This window comes from Pinus tabuliformis, chromosome 1_2 (assembly GCF_031772625.1).
Source record: "Pinus tabuliformis cultivar Carrire ecotype Pingquan chromosome 1_2, CPIR1, whole genome shotgun sequence".
Classification (NCBI taxonomy): Eukaryota; Viridiplantae; Streptophyta; class Pinopsida; order Pinales; family Pinaceae; genus Pinus; species Pinus tabuliformis.
The window spans coordinates 1,122,752,955-1,122,775,653 of NC_142298.1; the positions used below are offsets into that span (position 1 = coordinate 1,122,752,955).

The 22,699-nt window shown below is 40.0% G+C and overlaps 1 protein-coding gene across 2 annotated transcripts in view; it reads left to right on the forward strand.

Annotated features, from left to right (window-relative positions):
- LOC149210090 (uncharacterized) overlaps window positions 1–22,699 on the forward strand; it is a 289,054-nt gene that overhangs the window by 228,703 nt on the left and 37,652 nt on the right. For both annotated transcript variants that reach the window (XM_089396611.1, XM_089396612.1), the window contains exon 9: window positions 3,244–3,312. In XM_089396611.1, coding sequence (XP_089252737.1) covers window positions 3,244–3,312 — 69 coding nt within the window. The remainder of the gene's footprint in view (window positions 1–3,243; window positions 3,313–22,699) is intronic.

Sequence of the window (22,699 nt, forward strand, 5' to 3'; positions counted from 1 at the left end):
TACTCCCTTCACTGATCCCTACGCCGTCACCTTGGAATGGCGACCCTCCGTCCTGTCTTACACTTTCTCTCATTAACACTCACTCCTGACTGCTCTTGCCGTATGATCTCGTTCCTCATCCTGCCACTTGTTGGCGTCCTTCTGCCCGCCCTCCTGCTGGCCCCCTTGCCATCCTCGTTGTCCTCCTTATCTGTCTCCACCAACCTTCTCTCGGGGTCTGTTCCTTCCCTGCCCTGTCTGTCCACTTGCCCTTTCCCCTGTCCTCTCACTCCATTTCCCTCACCTGTCCTTTCACTCACTTGGACATTGCCTCCCACTTCCCGGTCCCATCTCCCCTGTCCCACTTCCTCCATTGTGCTACACCCCGATTGGGGGTTCTCCTCCCCTTCCTTGTCTTTTTCTAGGATTTTCACTAAGTTTTCCATCTCCTCCATCTGATGTAGTTCTTCCGCGTTTATGTCTACAGTTCTGCCTACCTGGCCGCTTCCCCAATTTGCCAGGTTGTCCGCTGCCGCATTGCCTTTCCTTCGTATGTGTGTGGGAAGGATGTAGTCTATTTGTCTGATTAGTTTACTGATCTCCTGCACCAGCCAAGCAGTTCTCCAGCTTCGGTTGATCTTCTCCCACTGTGTTCCTTGCTGTAGCTTTTTTACTATTTCAATCGCCATTTTCGAATCGCCTTCTACCTGTAATTTTTGATATTGCTCCCTTATTGCGATTTCCAACCCTTTTTTCAGGGCATGAAGCTCTTCTTCATTATTTGTTGCGTTGCCATAGTCCATCGCGTAGATTCTGAGTGTCTTACCCCTGTCATCTCTGAATACCCCTCCTGTCCCTGCCTCACTAGGATTCCCTTTTGCAGCGCCATCAAAGTTTAGTTTGATGAATTCCTTCTGTGGTCTTCTGAATTGGTTTACTTCCTCTCCTTTGGTGGTGTGGTGCTTCCAAGAAGAAGTATGCAACATGCTTGGTTTCAAGTTTAGGCGGGTCATTATCTTTTCTTCCTTCGGGTTAGTTTTCCAGTCCTTGAACCATTTCTTTGTCAGAATAGTCTCTCTAATATTTTGGATTATCTGGTTCCTTTTTTCTGCTTTTGCTCTGCCTTCTTCCTTGAAGATTAATTTGTTTCGTTCTTTCCATATATTCCACAGGACAAATCCTAGCGAGAGTCTTCAAGCATAGTTCAGGATTGTGTTTTGGTGCCGTTTTTTCCTCCAGTTCTCTATTGTTGTTTGCATGTTATTTGGATTCCTGTCACTAATTTCAAAAAGTTGATGGTGTTGTTTCCATAGGTTATCGCTGTATTTGCAAGCATTGGTAAGGTGCTCCATTGTCTCTTCCTGTTCTCGGCATAGGACACATATCGATGGGCCTTGCATTCCTTTTTTTACAGTTGGTCCCATGTTAATGCTCGCCCGTGGCTCAGGATCCAAACGAAGAAAGTGATCTTTGGCCATGTTTTTTCCTTCCATATGCTTTCCCAATTATTTGTTTCTAGATGTCTGATGTGTTCTGCTTTTAATTGATAACCTTCTCCAATTGTAAACATTCCTTTGATTCTGTGGCCCCATCTTAGGATGTCCGATCCTTCTTTTATCACTATTTTCCTGGTTGCCATTTCCTTTTCATAAAGCTTCCATTGGGGTGTTTCTGGTGCTTCTGGCCAATCCTGTTGTTGTTTCCACTTTCTCTAGTATCCTTCTGGTTCTATGCACCAGAAGTTTTGTACTATGTTTCCCCCATGGAGATCGGTGAATTGGTGGATTTTTGCTAGCTGCGGCTGGCTATTTAGTTTTCCCCTCTGTTGCCACGCTTCTTCCCAGAAGTTGGCTTTGTCCCCTCCTCTAATTTCCCAGAAGCTATGGTTGCTGATCAGATTCCTGTTGGCACTGGCTAGGTTCCATATTGCAGAGCCTTTCTTATCATTTTGGCTTCTCAGCTTTCCTTCGAGGGACCTGGGCATGTCATACTTTCTCTCCCATAGTTTTTTCCAAAGATCTACCCCTCCCTGTATCCATCTCCACCACAACTTTGCTCCCATTACCTGATTCAGAATGTAAGGGTCACAGAGTCCAAGGCCTCCTTCTTTTAGGGGTTTGCTGAGCCAGCTCCAGGATAGAAGCGCCCATTTTTTTACCATGTTGGGTCCTTGCCATAAGAATTTTTTGAACATGTCTACCATTTTCTGGCAGACTGTTTTAGGGGTCGCTTGACTAGTTAGTTGGTATATCGGAATGGATTGTAATACTGATTTTAGCAGTATTACGCGACTTGGAATGTTCAATGTTCTGAATGTCCAGTTTTGCATTTTCCTTTGGATTTTTTCCAACAAGATTTTCCAATTAGCCACTTTGTTCTGCTAGTCATTTAGTTGAATTCCTAGATACTTCGTAGGGAAATTTCCTATTTTGAACCCCATGGATCTTGCTAGGAAAGCTTGGGAGGGTACTTTGGTGTTGAAGAAATAGATATTTGACTTCTCTTTGATTATCTCTGTCCCTGAAGCACTATTGAAGTCTGTGAGGATTTCCATAATTTTCTTGGCTTCCTTGAGCGATGCCTGTCCGTATAACATTACGTCATCTACGAATTGTTGGTGGGTTAGTGGAAGGTCATTCCCCCAAAGTTTTAGGCCCGTATATTGTTCACTGCAGACTTTTGCTTTTATATATCTTCCTAGACCTTCTGCTGCTAGGATAAACAAGAAGGGTGATAACGGGTCGCCTTGCCTGAGCCCTTTGGTGGCGTTGAATGCCTCTGTAGGGGATCCTTTGAGCATAATTGACAGAACTAGGGTGGTTACCATTGACATTATCCAGCTTATCCTTCTTTCATCGAAGCCCATAGTACACAATAATTAATTGACTTTAATTATTTACTTTTCTTGAGTCAGACTTATGAAAGAAGACATAAATCACTTTCTCCATCAAGCAGGTGCCTAAAGAAGCAATAAATCATCCTCTACATGCTATGACACCAAGCCTATGCAGAAGACTTTCTGAAGCTACCACAAGCTTCAACAGCCCAGTGCGTTGGATTATCAAGGCACACCATAGTTCATTTATTTTCTCTTGTAAAATTGACAATGTTGTTCATGTTGTTTTCTATTTTTCTGGGCAAAAAAATTATATGGTCTTAATGTCTAGAAAATTTCATGTGGTTATATGATGATCAATAGATCCTTTATTTCAATGCTTTTGCTGAATTTGAGCTTTTTCTCAGTTAGCCATGGCATAATTGCAGGTTAATGAGTCTCGAATCAGTGAGGATTTGGAGCAATATTGGGAGGTTCTTGCAGAGCCAATTCAAACAGTAAGAGTTTTGCATTTTGTCTGAATTTGGTTCTGACACTAAGTCGAATTTCAATTCATGGTAAAAGATGTATTAAATTGCACTTGAGAAAGCAACTAATTCTTTGAAGAGTATGTATTTGAACATCAGCTGTGGAAGTCAAGTGAATTGGTCACTCTCTGGATTCTCTATTATGCTACAAAATATTCTTCTTGTTGATATCTACTTTTGTTCGGGTTTATTACAAGATTTTAGGTCTATTTATTAAATATTTTTACCTCTTGAATTCATCTGATATGGAGAGAAAAAGACTTTGCATCATTTAGCATACAGTCATTTGTTTTTCTAATGATGTTTGAATATTTACTTATTAATAGATTCCTGAAAGCATTCAGATTCTAAGATAAGATATCCAATCACTGAGTAGCTATTCTCTTCTAAATTACCTTTGGGGTTTGCTTGTGGAAATAATGGGAATGATATCTTCTTGAAAACTTAAAATATGTAGTAAAGAGCACAAGTAGAGACAGGTAAATTGAGACCAAGTGTCACGGCATAAACTTTTCAACGTTTAAATGCAAACCTTTCTGTTAAAGCCCTAGCTGAATGATTGTTAGGGCCTTAACGCTTTCTGTGTTCAATTCTGGAATTGATAAGGACATTCTGTCAATGCCATTATTTTGCAATCCTTGGTGGCTGGTAGACTTTGATTTGGTGAATTTATTACACTAAAATGCATGAATCCAGGGATTTTGCAATGTTTTAAAACTGTTTTCTTGGGTACCTGTACAATTGGGTTTTTATACCATAAATGGGAGTGTCCTCATCTAGGCCATGTCCAAGAACTGTTTCAATTTTACATCCACATGGTACACAGATTTGCACTCAATGAATTTATTCTACAGCTAAAATCAGAAGAGTGAAACACCAATCGAAGTTTCAGATCTGCAGACACAAAAGTGCTGAATGGAAAACTTGATGTGTAGATAACACATATAAAGAAATTGAGATCAACCCTGCATAAAATAGCATCTGATCTAAAAAATAAGCAACAGTACTGTAATGGACAGCCAGCTGGAATTCTGTAACAATGGTGATGTTCTTCTCCTTCACATCAAAAGAAATATTACAAAACGTAATTGTTTCTCTCAAGCACACACTAGAAAACTCAACCAGTGAGCTACTGAATCTAGTGTGCCCTCATCACCTTTATATAATAGAAGCAGGAAGGATGCCACAACTGGATAGTAAGCCTCAAATGGAGTGCTCCAGAGTCCAAATGCGAAGCAATCTCAACTTCTGGAGTGCCCATTCTATGCTAAAGATAGCATCTAATGAATGAGCCTTGATGAAAGGAATAATGCATCACTTCTACAGAGAATCTCCCTCTTCAAAGAATGCAGCTTACTTAGCAGCTGTAAGTCCTATACTAAATGCGTCATATGTGTATGGGGTTCCCTCTCAGAATCGTGTGCCTTAGATATGTAATGGAGTCTGTCATAACTAAAATGGAATCTCTATCTTACAAGTGCCAAAAATAGAATGCAAAACTTCCTCATGAGATGAGGAATATTCCCCTGGAGTTGTGTTCCCAACCATGAGGGGCACAAATTGGAGCAACAGGTAAAAACCCATGAAAGATGACCCTTATAAGACCCATGAGTACCCGTGGGTCTTGATGGGTCTTATAGCATGATGGGTCACTCGCATAGAACCCGCGGTTCTTACCCATACCCATGAAGACCCGCATTAAACTCGCATTGAACCTGCATAAGTCCTGAATAAGAACCATGAAGAGTCAAGACCCTCAAAATTCGACTTTTTTATTTTTAATTTTTAATTTTTCATATTTTAAGTTTTTTTCTGTATTTTGCCAAGTCTTATATGAGTCTTATATGGTTCACCTTGTCAATAGCCAGATGAGTCTTACACGAGTACGAGTCGTGCAACACTGGTAAAAACTAATGCTCCTTTGTGAGGACTTTGGTCTCCACAAACCTGTGCTTCTCTCTGATTGCCTTGAACTTCTCTTTGCTAGAGTTTTGTAATAATTGTTGCAACTTGCAAATCCATTGGGACATAGTCAAGGACTAGAACTCCCTTCTATACTTTATCTCTGAGGAAATGACACCGGATATCAATGTAGTTGGAGTGATCAGAGAGCAATGCAACTGTGATCGTGATAGTTTACAAAGGTAGGCTCCAGCATGTGATTTGTCAACTTTACAATAAAGTTACGAAGTCAAATGGTCTCACAACAATAAGATGATGTTGCCATGTATTCTGCTTCAACTAAATTGAGTGCACTGCTTTTTGCTGAACTAGGAAATCATGCCCGATGATCCGAAATGTAGCCGAACACAAATGAATGGTTGTAAGACTCAGTACACATAAGCAATTTGACAATTAATGAAGGATAAAAGATAAGAAAAGACAATGTGACGCTAAAGAAATTAAATGAAAGAAATTATTAACAAGAAAAAGAAAAAGAAAATAGGAGAGAAAAACTGAGGAATTTGAAATGAAGGCGAAAGGATGCTTGTCCTTCCCATTAACCTCCAACTCTGCCTATAACTCCTTGTAAATCAACTCACGAAGGAACATTTTCACAGAGAGGCAAGGAAGCATAAGAGGGTTGCCTGTGCAAAATGTTGAATGACCCATGAGCCCAAAGCTGGTTGTCCTGTTTGGGTTTCTAGGGTAAACATGGTGCTCATTGCATAATGAATTGTTTTGTGATTTCCCTGTGATTTTAGTGTAAATTCTGTGTGTGAGATTATTTCTGCTCTTAGTTGTGTTAATGGTTATAAAGAGGATTTCCAAACTGCATTTGTGTTAGTTCTTACATAAAAGTCAAATTTTCCCTTAGTATTTGTGATCATCAACAGCTTTAACCACTGTCCATTCTACTTTGAATCTGAGACCAATAGCTGCTATAATCTGGCCGTTGCATTTGTTTAGCAAAACTTCTATTTCTGCCCCTGAAGAACATAAATTCTGTGACTATTGAGTCCCTTGACATCCAGATAGACCTTTCACAGAAAATTCATGAGTCTTGTAGCTGTATGCACCTTCCAACAAGCCTGTATGCAGAAATTCATGGAGTCTTGATGCCATGCACACCCTTAAACATGTACCAGGCATCACTGTAGAGGCCATACACAGCCTTGGTAAGCTGTCTCTCTGCTCTGTTGGCTGTACTTTGAGCTAAATGAGCGATTCGTGTATCCAATCGATTCACAATTGGTAGAAGTCTTGTTGCATTTCCCCTAAGTAATACAATGACAATGTGTCCCATTACTTCATAGTGTTAGAAACACTAAGAGTGGGGTGAATCAGTATTTCACTTCAATTAGTTTATTTTAACTTCACAGAGCATTAATTATCATTAACATTAGATCAGTACATAAATCAGAAACACCATTCAACAATGCTCAACATCAAAGACAATACACGAGATTTTTAGGTGGAACCCCTTTCGGGAGAAAAACCATTGAACGTGAAGCAAACAAAGTTTGTTTTTCAGTTTAAATACTCCAGAAGACTTGGAATATGAAAATATCCTTGAGAATACAAATATTATTATATATAAAATGTATGAAGAATGATGATACAAATGAGTGTGAGAGGCTTGCTTATATATTAGGCAGGTGCTTTTTCATGGAGAGTCATGTCTCATTTAGACGTGTCTCTTCTACCGAATTACTAATTAACTAATCATTATTTATAATTATTATCATTTACATTATTTCCTATATATTTTATTCATAACATTGTCTTTCTTCTCAAAAAGCTTTGTCATCAAAGCTTACTGATGAAAGCCCTGATCTCTTTTTCCTGTTTTGGATGTCTTTTTGTCTCGGAATCGTCATCTTCGTCAAAGCATGACGATATGATCATCTAAGTGATAAACAAAACTGTTGCACTGAGAATGGATCTGACCATCTTAAATTAATATGCTGTGGAATCTTGCGGTTACTGGAAACTTGTGATGAATTGTTATCACATGAATGGATTGTACTGACATTAGTATTCTTCGGAACATCAATTTGTTGTTTCTGTTCTCAATACGTGGTTTGATTGAGTTGTCTACTCCCGTGATTCGAATGTCGATAAGGAATTCTAGTGATTTGATTTTCCCTTATCTTGTTTGTGTCGTTTTCTTGATTTATTTGAAGCACCTGATTTCCTTTAGTTATGGAAGTTGAATGGTTAATTTCTGGATCTTCACTTGAATCTTCTATTTCTGGTACTACAACTTCTAAGTACATCTTTACTTCATTTAGTTTGTCCTCTTCTTGAGTTGTGATCTTGATTGGATCGTTATTAGTTCCCTTATCTTCAACCTGGACTGTTACGTCTGGAGACTTCAATACTTCTTGAGTAAGTTGCTCTAACTTGTCTTTTAATGACTTCTACTTTTCGCTATGGTCTTTAAGTTGAGAAACTTTTTCATTTTTGTCAACAATGATCTTGTCAACTTCTCTTTGCATATTCTTTAGAATTTTTTTACCTTCTTGAAAAATTACTTTCGAGATATCTGATATATCTTTTGGTGTTACTGAATTTGGCTTCAGTGTAACATCTTTGAGTGTTATTTTCTTCTTCCTGTAGGAAAATGTAAAAAACTTCCTTTTCATATTTAAGATGACAGGCCCTAGCATTTCCATCCAGGGTGAACCTAAAATAATGTCCCCTTGATCGCTTCATAGGGTTTGAACTGAGAATTGCAATATAAATGTATACTCCTCAATGTTTAACTATAAATTGGCTGTCATATTTTTTGTTGCCAAAATAGTCTAATTTTTCGGTTATATTTAACTCCGTGATCACTAATTGGTTTGCGATTTTAGGCGTTATATAATTTTTATCTTCAACAGGAGAGATAGAAATAGTAACATCTTTTCTTGTGAGAGTTCCCGTAATGTTAAATAGCGCTTTAGCGTAGCTGGGTAAGGTTTTTAAAAATCTTCCTCCTTCAATTCCGATTTAGACTCCATTTGTTTTTTTGAGATGGAATTAGGATTTTTAGAAGTAAAATAATAATTTTTTATATATAAACTTTTTAAATAATATATATATATATGCAAACTAATTATATAATTATAACTCTATAATTTAATAATTATGAAACTTTATAATTATAAATTATATAATATAATTATATGAATATAATATATCATAATTAACACAATGTAATGTAATGGTGGATTATATACCTTGTGCTATAATGACCAAAGGTCGTATACACAACGAAAATATTAAAATACTTCGTAGACAAATACATCCATTGTAGGACTGTAAATTGTATATTACATAAAGAACTGAAGTAGGATGAGTACAATTGAGAATGAGGGTCTTGTATATATAGCCTGGTAAGTACCCTTTCACGAACAAGCATGCCTTAAAGACATGCATTTTCATTATTAACTAACTAAACATTAGTTAATTTACTTATTATTATTATTATATTTATATTATTATGATTATTATTTATTATCTATTTATTATCTATTTTTACATAATTTATGTTCATAACATTGTCTTCTCCTTCAAAAATCTTTGTCCTCAAAGCTTACTGATGAAGGATCAGATCTCTTCTATCGTTCAAAATATCTTCTTGTTTCTGAGCTTTTATCTTTGTTGATACAAGACGATATGATGTTCTGAGCGATAGACAGAATTGTTGTAATGAAAACGGATCGGACCATCCTAGATTAATCTTCTAGGGAATCTTCTGATCCTTGGAGATGTGTGGTGAATAGTTATTGTATGAACGGATTGAGCTCACTTCAATATTCTTCGGAACATAAGTTTGTTTATGTTCTGCATGATATAGATTTGTAGATTGATTAAGGTGTCTACTCTTGTGATTCGGATGTAAATAAGGAATTTTTCTTGTTTGAACTTCCTTAAATGTTTTTATGGCAGTTTCCTGATTTCCTTCAGGCATTGTTGTTGTTGACTTGACTACTGAATCCTCATTTGGGGTGTTCGTCATTTGAACTGCAACCTTTGAGTACGTCTTTACTTCAGTAGGATTTGGATTTGCCTGAATTGTTAGATTAGTGGGATCAATGTTTGTTTCTTCAGCTTGGGCTGCTACATCTAGAGATTTTGATGCTTCCTTTGCGATAAATTCTTCATATCTATTCTTCAATGATTTCTTATCAGTCTTAATTTTTTTAATTTGGTTAAGAAGATTTTGGTTATGTTTTTTTAGACGTAAAAGTTGTTCTTTTTCTGAATCATTGATTTTGTTGCTATTATCTTTCTCTTGATCTTTTAATTTTTTTAATTTGTTCTAATAATTTTTTATTAAGGTTCTTTAAGTGTAAATTTTCCTCTTCCTTCTCTGATAAACTTTCATTGAGCTTCTTGTTAACACTTTCTTTTTCTTGTTCTAACTTGTGCTTCTTAGTTTTGCACTTTTTGACTTGTGCAAGTAGTTTTTGGATATGATCTTTTAAACGAGATTTTTCGTTGTTTTTATTGGATATGGCCTCGTCAAGCTCTTTTTGCTTCTCCGATATTGAGTTTTGATTCCTTGAGGTATTAATTTCGTAACATCTTTAAAGTTTTATGAAGAGGACATTATCGATTTTGGTTTCATTATCATGTCTCGAAATGATCATCCTTCCATTATAAGAAAACATCAACATTTTTTTCTCTATGTTTAACATGAACGCACCCAATTCTCTAAACCAAGGTTGACCAAGAATTATGTCAACCTCCATGTCATACATTTTTACAACACAAAATTGGGACATGTACCCATAATGATCTACTGTTATTTGTAAATCATAAATTTCATATTTTTTTTCCAAAAATATCTCTTGTTTCGCCTACATTTGCATTTGAAATTAACAGTCAATTCGCTAGAGTAATATGTATGTAATTTTTGTCGTTGCTTGTACTAATAGCGATATTAACTTTTTTCCCTTGGATAGTCCCTCTTAATCTAATTAGCTTGTGATGTGTGATTAAAACACCTTTATAGGAAAATCGTCATTCCTTCATCATTTTAGAATTAGGCTCCATTCACTTTTTTCTTCAAAAATGGACTTCTTTAAAATAAGTGACGTTTTATTTGATAAATTTGAACACCTTCATAAATTCCTTTAACTTTTATTCTCCTCAATTATATATTTTTCCCCACTTTAAAATAAGTTAATACATCTCCACTATTTAAATAAACTGCACCTTATGTTTATTATAATGCTTTTAAAAAGTACTGTTATAACATGTTATGCTTATGTCTCTTTATAGTTCTAGATTTAACCCTTTATATACTTTAATATATGGATCTTTTAAGTAACCTTCTATAATAATACCCGCTTTGTACTTATATCTATTTTCAATAATTTGATGATTTGAGCTTTTCTTTAAAATACCCCTTTATAATATAAAACTTCTCTTTATATATCTTTTATTTTAATATTTTCTTTTTATTTTTGAAAAGTTACAACCCTAGTGAAACGTGGTTATTCATCTCTTTGGGGTATAATATAAAAGATATGTCCACTTATTTTGTTTTTCCCTTTAGAAAAATCGTAATTTTCATTAATATAAGAAAATTATATATTGTAGATGCGATTTTCATACATTGTATGTAAGATTGAGTACCTATCACGTAAGAGAGTAGCAAAATAGCTCAGTGCTCTCCACGCAGGGAGGCTCTGTCTTTAGTATTGTTCATAAAAAAGATAAACAAAAACTCTCCTCACAGGGAGTAAGTATGTCTGTCATATATATACATTTGATAATTTAAAGCAAAATACTATAAACATGTGCAAAAATCAGGCTCCTGCTGAGCCAGTTAATCTATATAATCCATATATGGATGGTGGTAATATTGATAATGGACACCGTCCCTCTGCTCCTAGATCAACCATGTGCCACGAGGTCGGTTCGCAGCTTCCTTGGATAACTGGTCGACAGATTAGTTGCATTCCCTGTAGATATGATGACAAACAAAGAGATCAAAATGTGTAATGAGTCTAAGTGCCTCCTCTAGAATAGGTCTCAAAGTGTAAGCAGAACAATTTGTTGTTTTGTTAATCCAGTTGCAGACAATTTTTGAGTCCCCAAATATTTGAATATTCTTGCAATGTTTTTCCAATGCAAATTGTATGAGATGTTTTAGAGTGATCAATTCTGCAAAGTTGTTGGTGCCCCTTCTCAGGCCCATTTGAATTTTATAATGATGGGAATTAGATAGGTATAGAGTTGCTCTTGCCCCACACCCAGCGTCCTGTGTTGAGCCATCAAAAAAAGCCCAGGGATGTTCTCGATTGATGTCTTCGGGAACAATATGCCTGGGGGGGTTATCATCATCTTCAGGTATGGAGTCATAGTTTGCCAGAAGACGGGCAGTGATTGAGGGCCAATGAGGTATGATGTCCTAAAAAATGCAACGATTACGGGCAATCCAGATCGCCCAGCAAATGAGGAGAGGTAGATTCCTAGCCTTGGTCGGGGTCGCGGTGGTCCACCATGAGGTCCAAGCTTCCAATACTGTCATGCCTTGCCATTTGCAATGGGGGATGCTTGTCAAAAGGATGGAGTTCCAGAGGTCCTGAATGACTGGGCAGGTAAGAAAGAGATGATCTATTGATTCAGAGTTGTTCTTACAAATGCAGCACCAAGTAGGTCCATGTTGAGCTCTTTTGATTAGATTGTCTCCCGTGGGTGCCTTATTTCTTAGAACTGTCCACATGAATAATCTAGTTCTGGGTGGTGCCTTTAATTTCCACAGGTTTTTCCACCAGTGTTCAATAGCCTATGGTCTATGAATAGTAGTTAAGTAGAGATATCCCTCCTTATGGGAGTATACCCCAATTTTGGCATGTGCCCAGATTATCTCATCATCCTCTTCAACAATTCTGATGTGTGATTATGACAGTGCTGCTGTATAATCTTCCCATTGTTGATGCCAGATCTGTGGGATGTGCAGACTACAAGCAGATTTCCAGGCCTGATAAAATAAGGTGGTGTGTTCCTGATCTGCAATGTGATTGATATGTGTGATGCTCAAATTAGTAAGGTGTAACATGAGATCGTGAGGTAGTCTGTGGGTGTTACCACATCCTATCTAAGGGTCTAATCTGATGCGAATTGATGTGCCATATTGGATTTTCCATATGAGCCCTTCTCGAATAATAGGCATGGAGTTTATCACAACTTTCCAAATGATTGAGATCCTTGTTTTGTTCCAGTTTGGCTGGCGAATCCAATCCATCAAATTTAGTGGGGATATGTATTTTGAATAAGCCACCCTTGCCCATAGGCTGTTTGTGGTGATCAATTGCCAGCCTAGCTTGGCTACCAGTGCAGATGAGAAGTCATCCAGCCTTTTAATTCCCCATCCTCCTCATTTTTTTGGGAGAGCAAGTGACTCCCATTTGGCCTAGGCAAAAATTCTTCCTGACTAGTTGCCTTTCCAGAGGAATCTGCAACAGAGGTTTTGTATTCTGGAGAGAATGCCTCGGGGGATCCATGCCAATGACATCCAATATACAGGGGTGGCTTCAAGAACAACTTTTATGAGTACTAGTCTCCCTGCTTTGGAGAGGTACTTATGATACTAGATGTTGAGCCTTCTTTCTAGCTTGGAGATTAACCATGTCCAGTCTGCTATCTTGTATCCAAGAGGTTTCAGTTTGTACCCCAGGTATCTAAGGCCATCCTCCATCTGCAGAAGAGTGAATGGGAATCTATGGAGTGCATACTGTATCTCATGAGGGGTGCATCCTGTGGCTGTAATGGTGGATTTAGTGTTGTTGATGACCATACCTATAGCAGTTTGAAATAATGCTATGGTGTTCTGTAAGATGGTCAGATCCCCAATACCACCATTGAGGAAAATCAACACATCATCCACGAATAGTAAATGAGTCAAAATGCATCTGTCAGTGATCCTGATTCCCTTAAATCTTCCCCTGCTATGTTCTTCCCTAATAAGTCTGTTGAGCCCTTCCATGATAAGAAGAAATAATAATGGGGACAAAGGACAACCCTGCCTGAGTCCTCTTTCTGAGTGAAGCCATATATTAGTTATACAACACATGATCCATTTTATAAATTCAATGGGGAAGCCAAGATGTGTTAAGAGCATTCTGATGTATAACCAACTTGCACGATCAAAGGCTTTTGAGAGGTCTACCTTGAGGATCATACCTTTCAGCTTCTTCATCTGTATAGAGTGCATCACTTCTTGTGTTGTTCCAATAGCTTCATGAATCTGTCGATCTTGGAGGAAGGCAAATTGTTTTGAGGATATGTGGGTGGATAGGATGGGTTGGAGGCGATTGGCTATGATTTTGTAGATGCAATTGCAAAGGGAGATGGGGCGGAAGTCATCAAAGGAGACGAGGTTGTCTGATTTAGGGATAAGTGCAATGAAGGTGGAATTGAATGCCTCATACATCTTTCCAGTGATTCGACAATCTTCAATGACCTTAAGAAGATCTTCTCCAAGGATATCAAAGAAAGCAGTGTAGAACTCAACCGACCATCCATCTGGTCCTGGGCTCTTGTCTCACTTGAACCATTTCAAGGTAGCCTCGAGTTCCCCCATTGTGACCTCCTTGTTGAGATCCATGGCATTCTCTTGGTCCACAAACCGAGGAAATAATTGTGCCACTCTAATGACTTCAGCAAGTGTGACATTGGGGGGTGCCTTGTAGAGCTGCTTGAAGTGAGATGTGGCCAGGGAGGCTAATTGTTGGAAGGTATTCACTCTAATCCCCTGCTCATTTGTCAGTTGCCAAATGGAGTTGATAGCTTTTCGGCCATTTGCATATTTGTGAAAGAATTTTGTGTTATCATCTCCCTCAAGCAACCATATAGCTCTACTTCTCAGCCTCCAAGTTTCTTCCCTATCCTTTAGAATTTTACTTCTCTTTGCTACTAAGGTAGTGAGCTTCTCCTTCTGATCAGTAGTAGTGAATCTCCCCCATGCTCATCTTCCAAGGAAGCAATCTCTGCTTCAGTGTCCCTTAGGGTTTGATCATCCAGTTCTCTCTTGTTGTGAGCCCAGATTTTTGATAATCTCTTCAGCTCCTTTAGGTTATGTGCAAAACCTTCTGCTATATTCCCACCAGCAGTAGGAGGGTGAGTCTTCCAATAATCAGTTACCATTTGAATATAGGCTGCATCTTTCAACCATGTAGAGTTGAACTTGAAAGGAGCTTTGGGTTTGTTCAGTCCACCTCTTATTTCAAGGTATATCGACATGTGGTCTGATATACCCCCTGATCCAACCCATTGCCTATAGTTATAGCCCATACCCATCTATCATTCCTTGATGAGGAAGCGATCTAGCCTTCTAGCGAGGTTGTCCTCCCCAACTCTTCTGTTCCTCCAAGTAGGTTGAATTTTTGTTGCAAAAATATCGATGAGGCTGTGATTCTCCAGGATGTTCTCGAAGAAAGTAGGTAGGTGGTCGACTTGGGCATGATGCCCCCATGACTACAAGAATCCAATAGAGAAATTTAAGTCTCCTCCAAGCATTATGTTTTCCACTTGCAGAAGATTGTTGTTCAGTAAATGCTCCCAGAATTCTCCACGATTTTGACATGCCATGTATACATTGATAAGTCTGATGTCAGAGCCAAGTTCAGATGAGAAGATGTCTGCCCCGATATGGCCAATGCCTCCCCAAATGTTACATAGTTTGATAGTCCGAGTGTTGAATCCCATTGCAATGCCTCCAGAGCGACCATTAACATCAAGGGCTTGAAATGACCAACTAGGTAGCATGGATTCTAGCAGGTGTGAGATGACTTCTGCAAGACCCAAGGTTTCTTGTAGGAATATGACATCAACCAGTTCAGTCCTAAGAAGTCTACGGAAAGCTAGTTTTTTCTCAGGGCTAGCTAACCCTCTACAATTAAAGGATAGCAACTTCATGGGGGAGATGGATCCAGGGTGTTTTGTGCTCTAAGAACCTAGTCAATAGCAAGTTGTCGGCCCGAAACAATCTCCTCCCCTGCCTGCTGCTTGGCTTTGGATAGGGAGGAGGGTCTGCCTCTCGGTGGCTTTGGGGGGATGGAGGGAGATACCAATCCAATGCCAATGGAGTTAGGAGGCTATGATCAAGAAAGGGATCGAAGCGGATAGCTGTGAGATAGAGACCCTTGTTCAGAGTCTGAGGATCTGGTAGATGGGGTCGCCTCCAGAAAGGATGGGGGGGTGCTAGTGTAAATGGGGGTGGTGGGGGGGGGGCTGCAGAGTGCAGGCCAATGACATGGGGGGCAAAGGCGTAAATGTAGAGCTCTGATGATCAACCGAGGATGTTGCTATGATACAAGATGAAGTAGAGAAATGTATAGAGCAAGGGTTAGATATGGACATACCCGAAGATAGTGCAACCGTCGCAACCGCCCTTGCCCTGGTCAAAGGAGGAGAGGGAGGACGATATGGTGCTTTGTCGTGCTTCTTCGGAGTCTCCTTAGCTGTTGTTGTCGCTACTACTTCAGAGGAGGTGTGGTTCTCAGGTTCCTTTGTAACCTTTTTGGGATTGTCTTTCCCTTTTCCATTGCTCTTGCTTTTCCATTCAGGGGACAGTCCCTGAATAAGTGCCCCACCTTATGGCACCTCCTACATCTGAAAGGGACCCCCTCATAATCAAGGATCTAAATCCATGAGAAATGTCTCCAGAGCAGAGTGATTTGCTCCTGCAACCCTTCCCTGGTGTCTAGATGAACTAGTATCCTTGCGTATGCCATTATGCCTGTAGTGAGGTATGATTTATCATGCTCCAAGTATGTGCCAAGGGCATTTCCGATGCGCCTGAAAATGTCCTCAGACCAAAAATGGAGTGGTAGGCCTGGTAGTCGAACCCACAGTGGTCCAACACCTAATTGCTCCCTTTTAGGGTCGAAAAGAGGGTTCCATCGAAGGAAGATAGAACCTAATTGGTGTGCTTGGCTTTGGAAAAGCGCAGTGCAAACCATCCCCAGATGAAGGTTTGTACGAAGGGTAACTCAGCCAGATGATGCCCCTAGATTTCTGCTATCCATTACTTAAGCCTTGTCGCAGAGTAGCTCCTCCTGCGACCAGTATCCTTGCGTATGCCATTATGCCTGTAGTGAGGTATGATTTATCGTGCTCCAAGTATGTGTCAAGGGCGTTTCTAATGCGCCTGAAAATGTCCTCAGACCAACAATGGAGTGGTAGGCCTGGTAGTCGAACCTATAGTGGTCCAGCATCTAATTGCTCCCTTTCAAGGTTGAAAAGAGGGTTCGATCGTCGTAGAAGCGTGGGGGCCTGTTCAATGTGCCAGAAGGAAGATAGAACCCAATTGGTGTGCTCGACTCTAGCGAAGCGCAGTGCAAACCATCCCCAGACAAAGGTTTGTACGAAGGGTAGCTCAGCCAAATGATGCCCCCAGATTTCTGTTGTCCATTGCTTAAGCCTTGCCGCAGAGTAGCTCCTCCCACAAACCCTACCTACCAAGACTCTATCTGCGGTATCCATGGTTTCACCCCATTGGATATCTTCGCCCAAACGGATTGCTACGTCCTGTGTCCTGGCTTTGACACACTTTTGCTTCTTTCCCAGCCTGTGGCCCTTGTCGGTGATGTCCTCCTGAGAGCCACTGAGATGAGGGTTCAGATGAGGGTTTGAAGGGTTCAGACCAGGCCCAGAAGGGTTAGCTTTTGAATATGGTGGTATGCCTGTAAAGCTATCAGAGAGGGGAGTTGATAACGGTGCCATGAGAGGGGTATCATGAGGGAAGACCGAGGGTTCGCCGAGAGGGGTAGATGTAGGGAAGTGTGATCCGGTGGACGAAGGGTATGGTGGGTAACCCGAGGAGCTCGTGGTGTGGTCAGGACCTATACATCGAGCTGAAAATTGTAGGGAGGTCGGCGAAGGGGGAGGGGTAGTGGAAACCGGCCAAGTGAGGGGGACCTTTGGTAGGGTAACAACTGGGTAGGAGGGTCCCGAAATCGATGGCAAAGGTGCAATGACATTCGACAAGTCACTGTTGAAAGGGAGCAGACTGTCTGTGTTCGAGGGAGGGGATGTCCAGATGGAGACGTCCGCGAAAGGGTCTTTTGAGTAATCAACCATATCCATCTCCATAACTGTCTTCCAAATACTACGCGCTAGCTTCCACCGGGAGTTGATAAGCTGTTGCTGTTGTTGTAATCGACTGCAGATAGGAAAACAGTGAGGGGCATGACTGAATCACGGGGAGGATAATACGCGAGGGCAGCAATCGGGTAATGGGAACAAGTACAAACAACGTTAGAAGGATACGACATCAAGGTGGTAACGAAGCTAGTTGAAACAGAGGGGCAGGATCTTCAAATGCACGAGGTCTGCAGTCAAACCCTAACCCTTATCAGTTACTGTTCGCGGAGGGTTTCGGGTCTCCATCGTCCTATGTCCACTTATGTTCCTTTGACTCGATTAATTTTCTCCATGTAAAAGTAAAACTTACCATTCACATAAAGAGATTTTTTCCTTTAGTTCTTCTTTTACCTTGAAAATACCATGGGAAATTACCATGGGTTGCTAATACCACAAGCTTGTAAACCACTTAATGAAGAATCAAGATAATATTATCTACTCTTCCTCTTCTTACGTATAGTTTTAAAGATATTTTCAAAGATTCCCTTTTGACTTTATCGTGCACTAATGTACAACCTTTTTCTATATATATGAATCTTCTCCTTCAAAATTTACATCGGACTATATTTGTTTTTTTCTAATATATTTTGTCCTTTTTTTGGACTTTATATTTCAAATTTTTTATTTTCTTTTTGTGCTTTTTGTTTTTTTATTTATCAAATGGCCAAAGGCCTAATAGCATCTGGTAGAATGGAGAACCTCATTTTTCGTAGCGAATGCTTGATTGACGATAACAAGGTTAATGACGAGTTGAAGGCCAAAGGTTGGATCAGATGTGGCTCTGATACCAATGTAACAACCAAAAGTCGTATACACAGTGGAAATATTAAAATATTTCATAGAAAAATACACTCCTACAATGGATGTATTTGTCTACGAAGTATTTTAATATTTCTGCTGCATATATGACTTTTGGTCGTTACATATGCATAAAACAAAAAGGCATGAGATAGGATGTGAATGGTGTGACGGTTTGGGGGTCAACGAAAACAGTGGACGACGGAGTCAACAACACAACAAATGGGCAAATTGAGCTCGGGGTGTGGAAATTCCTAATCCTCAAGGAACCCTTACTGCAGCAAATCAGAATCTACTTCACCTACTTGATTTTAATATACATTACCAACTTATTCTCTTAATACTGAAGCAAATTACTTCTGCGACCTACACTAATTAAATATTTGATCTCATGAAACAGAAAACAGAGCAAAGAACAAGATACATAGGACACACTTATTTTTGGACACAATAGTCCCTGGTAAACCCAATGCGGGAAAACCGGTGCAGCAGTTTTGAGGGTTTATTATCATGCAGGAGAAATATCTAAATACAAATCTAGGATGCTCATCTAGCAATCCTTTACAGAGAAAATATTGGTGGAAAATCTGAGTGAGTTTTACCTCACTTCACCTGGCAGAATTACAATTGATTCGACAACAAGACTGGCTAACCTCGGCTACTTCTGCGTTGGCCCTCCGTAGGCCTTGTGTCATCCTTTCAGGGCCTGCGCTAGCCCTGCGTTACCTCTTTTGCCCTCTGTGTCAGCTATCTCGGTTGTTTCGGCAGTGGTCGACAGTTTCAGCTTTCTTCTCTGTGTTGGCTCTTCTGGCTCTGTGTCAAGGCTGCGTGGGACCAGATTGGCCCAATGTCAGTTCTCCCGGCTACCGCACTGCCTCCACAAGCTCTCTCCGCCTCTTTGTCAGTATCCTCTGGAAAGTGCTTCTCCCGAATTTTCTCTGCCCCTCTGTTGCTAAATGATCACCTAGTTCAAATTTCTCCGCTTCAAAGCCCAAGAAATCGAACTCTAGATCAATTCGTTGTCTCTATGTGTGTTTCCAAATGAACCCCAAGCCTCCATTGTATACATTTCTTGTTGATTCTTCAACGACCGAGGTTAAGTCTCTAATGAACGACTAAGATTAAAACATGACTTGATCTGCCTTCTAGATCATTCTCACCCTTATTTTGATTAATACCTATTAGTATTTTAATTTCTGTAAGTTTAGACTTAGGAAGTCCATTAAAAATATTAATTATTTTAGTAAAATACAATCTGAGTGGAATTTCACCAAACGGTTTCTAGGTTTTTTAGAACTCACATGCCTTAGCCTCTCCACCAATTTTGAAGGCTAGTGCACTTCTGATGTTACCTAAAGCTAAGACTCCCTCTTAGCGAGGAAAGTGCTCTAGCAACAATGTCCACCTGCATGCTACTCTGTTTTTGAAGCACCTCCTTTCTGCACTAGTGTTGCCACCAACACTGTGCAGTTGTTGCTACTCTACTGCTGCCAATGATACTGCCACTGCCATTGCTATATATGTACTACAACTCCCTCTCAAATGATGCATCTGCTATACTGCTAGCACTGCCCCTGCTAACACTGCATCCCTATTGCAACTTAGTTGCTGAGAGAAGCAATTGAAAAACATCCAAAATTAACTGAACTTAACTGTGTTCAGCATAATACAATGAATGTTGGAATCTGACTGCTATTGACCCTTTGAATCTTCTGCACTGTTGCTGACTTTTCACTGTGCCAACTGCACTGTTGCCAACCTTGCTCTGCGCTGATCAGTGTCTCGGTCCCAAGCTACTGCATCTGTCCTCCAAACAATCCATTGCATCATTTGACATTAAGTCCATCTAGTTACTGCTGAATCTTGGGCTCCTGTAGCAAGGAATTGATCCAAGAGGTGGATACCTCAAGGATCCTACCCACATGTAGTCCTCCCGACTACAACTCAATGTCTCTCCATCTCCCACCTGGAGATGCGTGGGTACTCATGGCATACTCTTCTTCATCTATCTTCGTGGTTGCAACCTTTGGATCATGCTTCTCGTCGTTATCCTTTTGCTTCAAGGGACATTGAGATGCAAAGTGACCCATCTCGCCACATCCAAAACATTTCAGCTTCGAAATAACCTTCTTCTGCTTCTGCTTTTGCTGTCCCTTGGATGCTAGAGCTGCGTTCTCCTCCTCCTTTGTCTTCGTGCCACTCCCACTGCTGCCATTGAGGTTGACCTTAACTACGCCCCTCCTTAATTCTTCCTGTTGAAGAACTGCCCACATCTCCTCCCATGAAGGTAGTCTTTCCCTACCCAATATACTTTGGACAATGACTTGCCATTCATTCGAGACTCCATTTAGGACCATCCTTACCATCGCGGTAGACTGATGAGTAGACCCCAATGCAAAAAGCTGGTCTCTAGTGTCCTGAAGACATTGAAGATAGGAGTTAACCCCTTCAACCTTCTGCATTAATGTACACTGCTACTTCTATTCTAAATACATCTTCTGCTATTCATACAGTGAAGACAAAGCTTCACACATCTCTTGGGCTGTATCTTTGCCCTGTAAGTGTGATACCACATGATCTCGAACTCATCGAGTATGAACCTCTTCGCATTCCCCTGCTCAGCCTTGTACTTCTTCTTCTGATCATTGTCTGCGGTAACAACCTCAACACTCTTGACGTAAGCTTCAAGATCGTACTCCTCTAGAACAACTAAGATTCTGGTTTTCCATATGACATAGTTGGAAGCTCCTTCCAACCTGTCCTGATCTCTTGGCCTATGCGATGCCATCTCACCCAAACTATCGAATTGAGTCCTCTAGTCATTGCTCAAAACTGATTTGCTGTTTAGCAATGAAGAATTTAGACTTTTGATCAGAAGAGTCCTCTAAGGAGAAAATTCCCCTTTTATGTGTCTTCACTCTTTTCCAAAATATTTCTGTCCTAGTAGAAACTGCGCCCTTGAAGCATTGCACTGAGGCTTTGGGTCACTCCCCTTGCCTCTTCAAACTCACGAATTGGAAATCATCCCTCTCTGTCGTCTCACTCAGAGAGATTTCCTTGAATCTATTTCTCGACAAGGATTGCGCAATCCCTTCAAGGGGATTCAAATAGCTGTTAAGTACAGCTTTCGACCTCATTGCTCAGCACTGGATCTGTTCTTCTTGTTTCAAAATCAACGCTTTCATACCATGTGAAAATTCCTAATCCTCAAGGAACCCCTACTGTAGCAAACCTGAATCTACTTCACCTACTTGATTTTAATATACATTATCAAGTTATTCTCTTAATACTGAAGCAAATTACTTCTGCAACCTACATTAATTAAATATTTGATCTCATGAAAAATAAAACAAAGCAAAGAACAAGATACATAGGACACACTTATTTTTGGACACAATAGTCCCTGGAAAAACCCAATGCGGGAAAATCGGTGCAACAGTTCTAAGGGTTTATTATTATGCAGGAGAAATATCTGAATACAAATCTAGGATGCTCATCTAGCAATCCTTTACAGAGAAAATACTAGCGGAAAATCTGAGTGAGTTTTACCTCACTTCACCCGACAGAATTTCGGTTGATCCGACAACAAGACTGGCTAACCTCGACTACTTCTGCGTGTGCCCCACGTTAGCCTTTCAGGCTTTGCGTCACATCTTCTGCCCTCTGCGTCAACTATCTTGATTGTTTTGGCAATTCCCGGTTGTTCCAACTTTTGCGTGACAAGCAACTTTCTCCTCTGCGCTGGCTCTTCTGGCTCTTCGTCAAGGCTATGTGGGCTTAGATTGGCCCAGCGTCAGCTCTCCCGGCTACTGTGCTGCCTCCACAATCTCTCTCCCCATCTCTATTAGTATTTTGCGGAAAGTCCTTCTCCTGGATTCTCTCTGCCCCTCTGTTGTTGAATGATCACCTAGTTTAAATTTATCAACTTCCTAGCCCTAGAAATCGAACTCCAGATCAATTTGTTCTCTCTGTGTGTGTTTCCAAATGAACCCCAAGCCTCCATTTTATACTTTTCCTGTTGAGTCTTTAACGGCCGAAATTTAGTCTCTAATCAACGACTAAGATTAAAACATGACTTGATCCGCCTTTTAGATCATTCTCACCCATATTTTGATTAATACCCATTAATATTTTAATTTCCCTAAGTCTAGACTTAGGAAATCCATTAAAAATATTAATTATTTTAATAAAATACAATTCGGGTGGAATTTCACCAAACGGTTTCTGGGTTCTTTAAAACACATGCGCCTTAGCCTCTCCACCAATTTTCAAGGTTAGAGCACTTCTGATGCTACCAAAAACTAACACAGGGTACGCAGAGGTGTTGATAGGCAAATAGTTGCAGATTAAAAGGGCATTGAAGTAGTCAGAATTGAGCAAAATTATTAGTGGATGTCAGAAGGAAGTATAGTATTGTGGCTATTCAACAAAATCGACGGGTTACGTTGCGTTTGCAGCAGTGAAACAG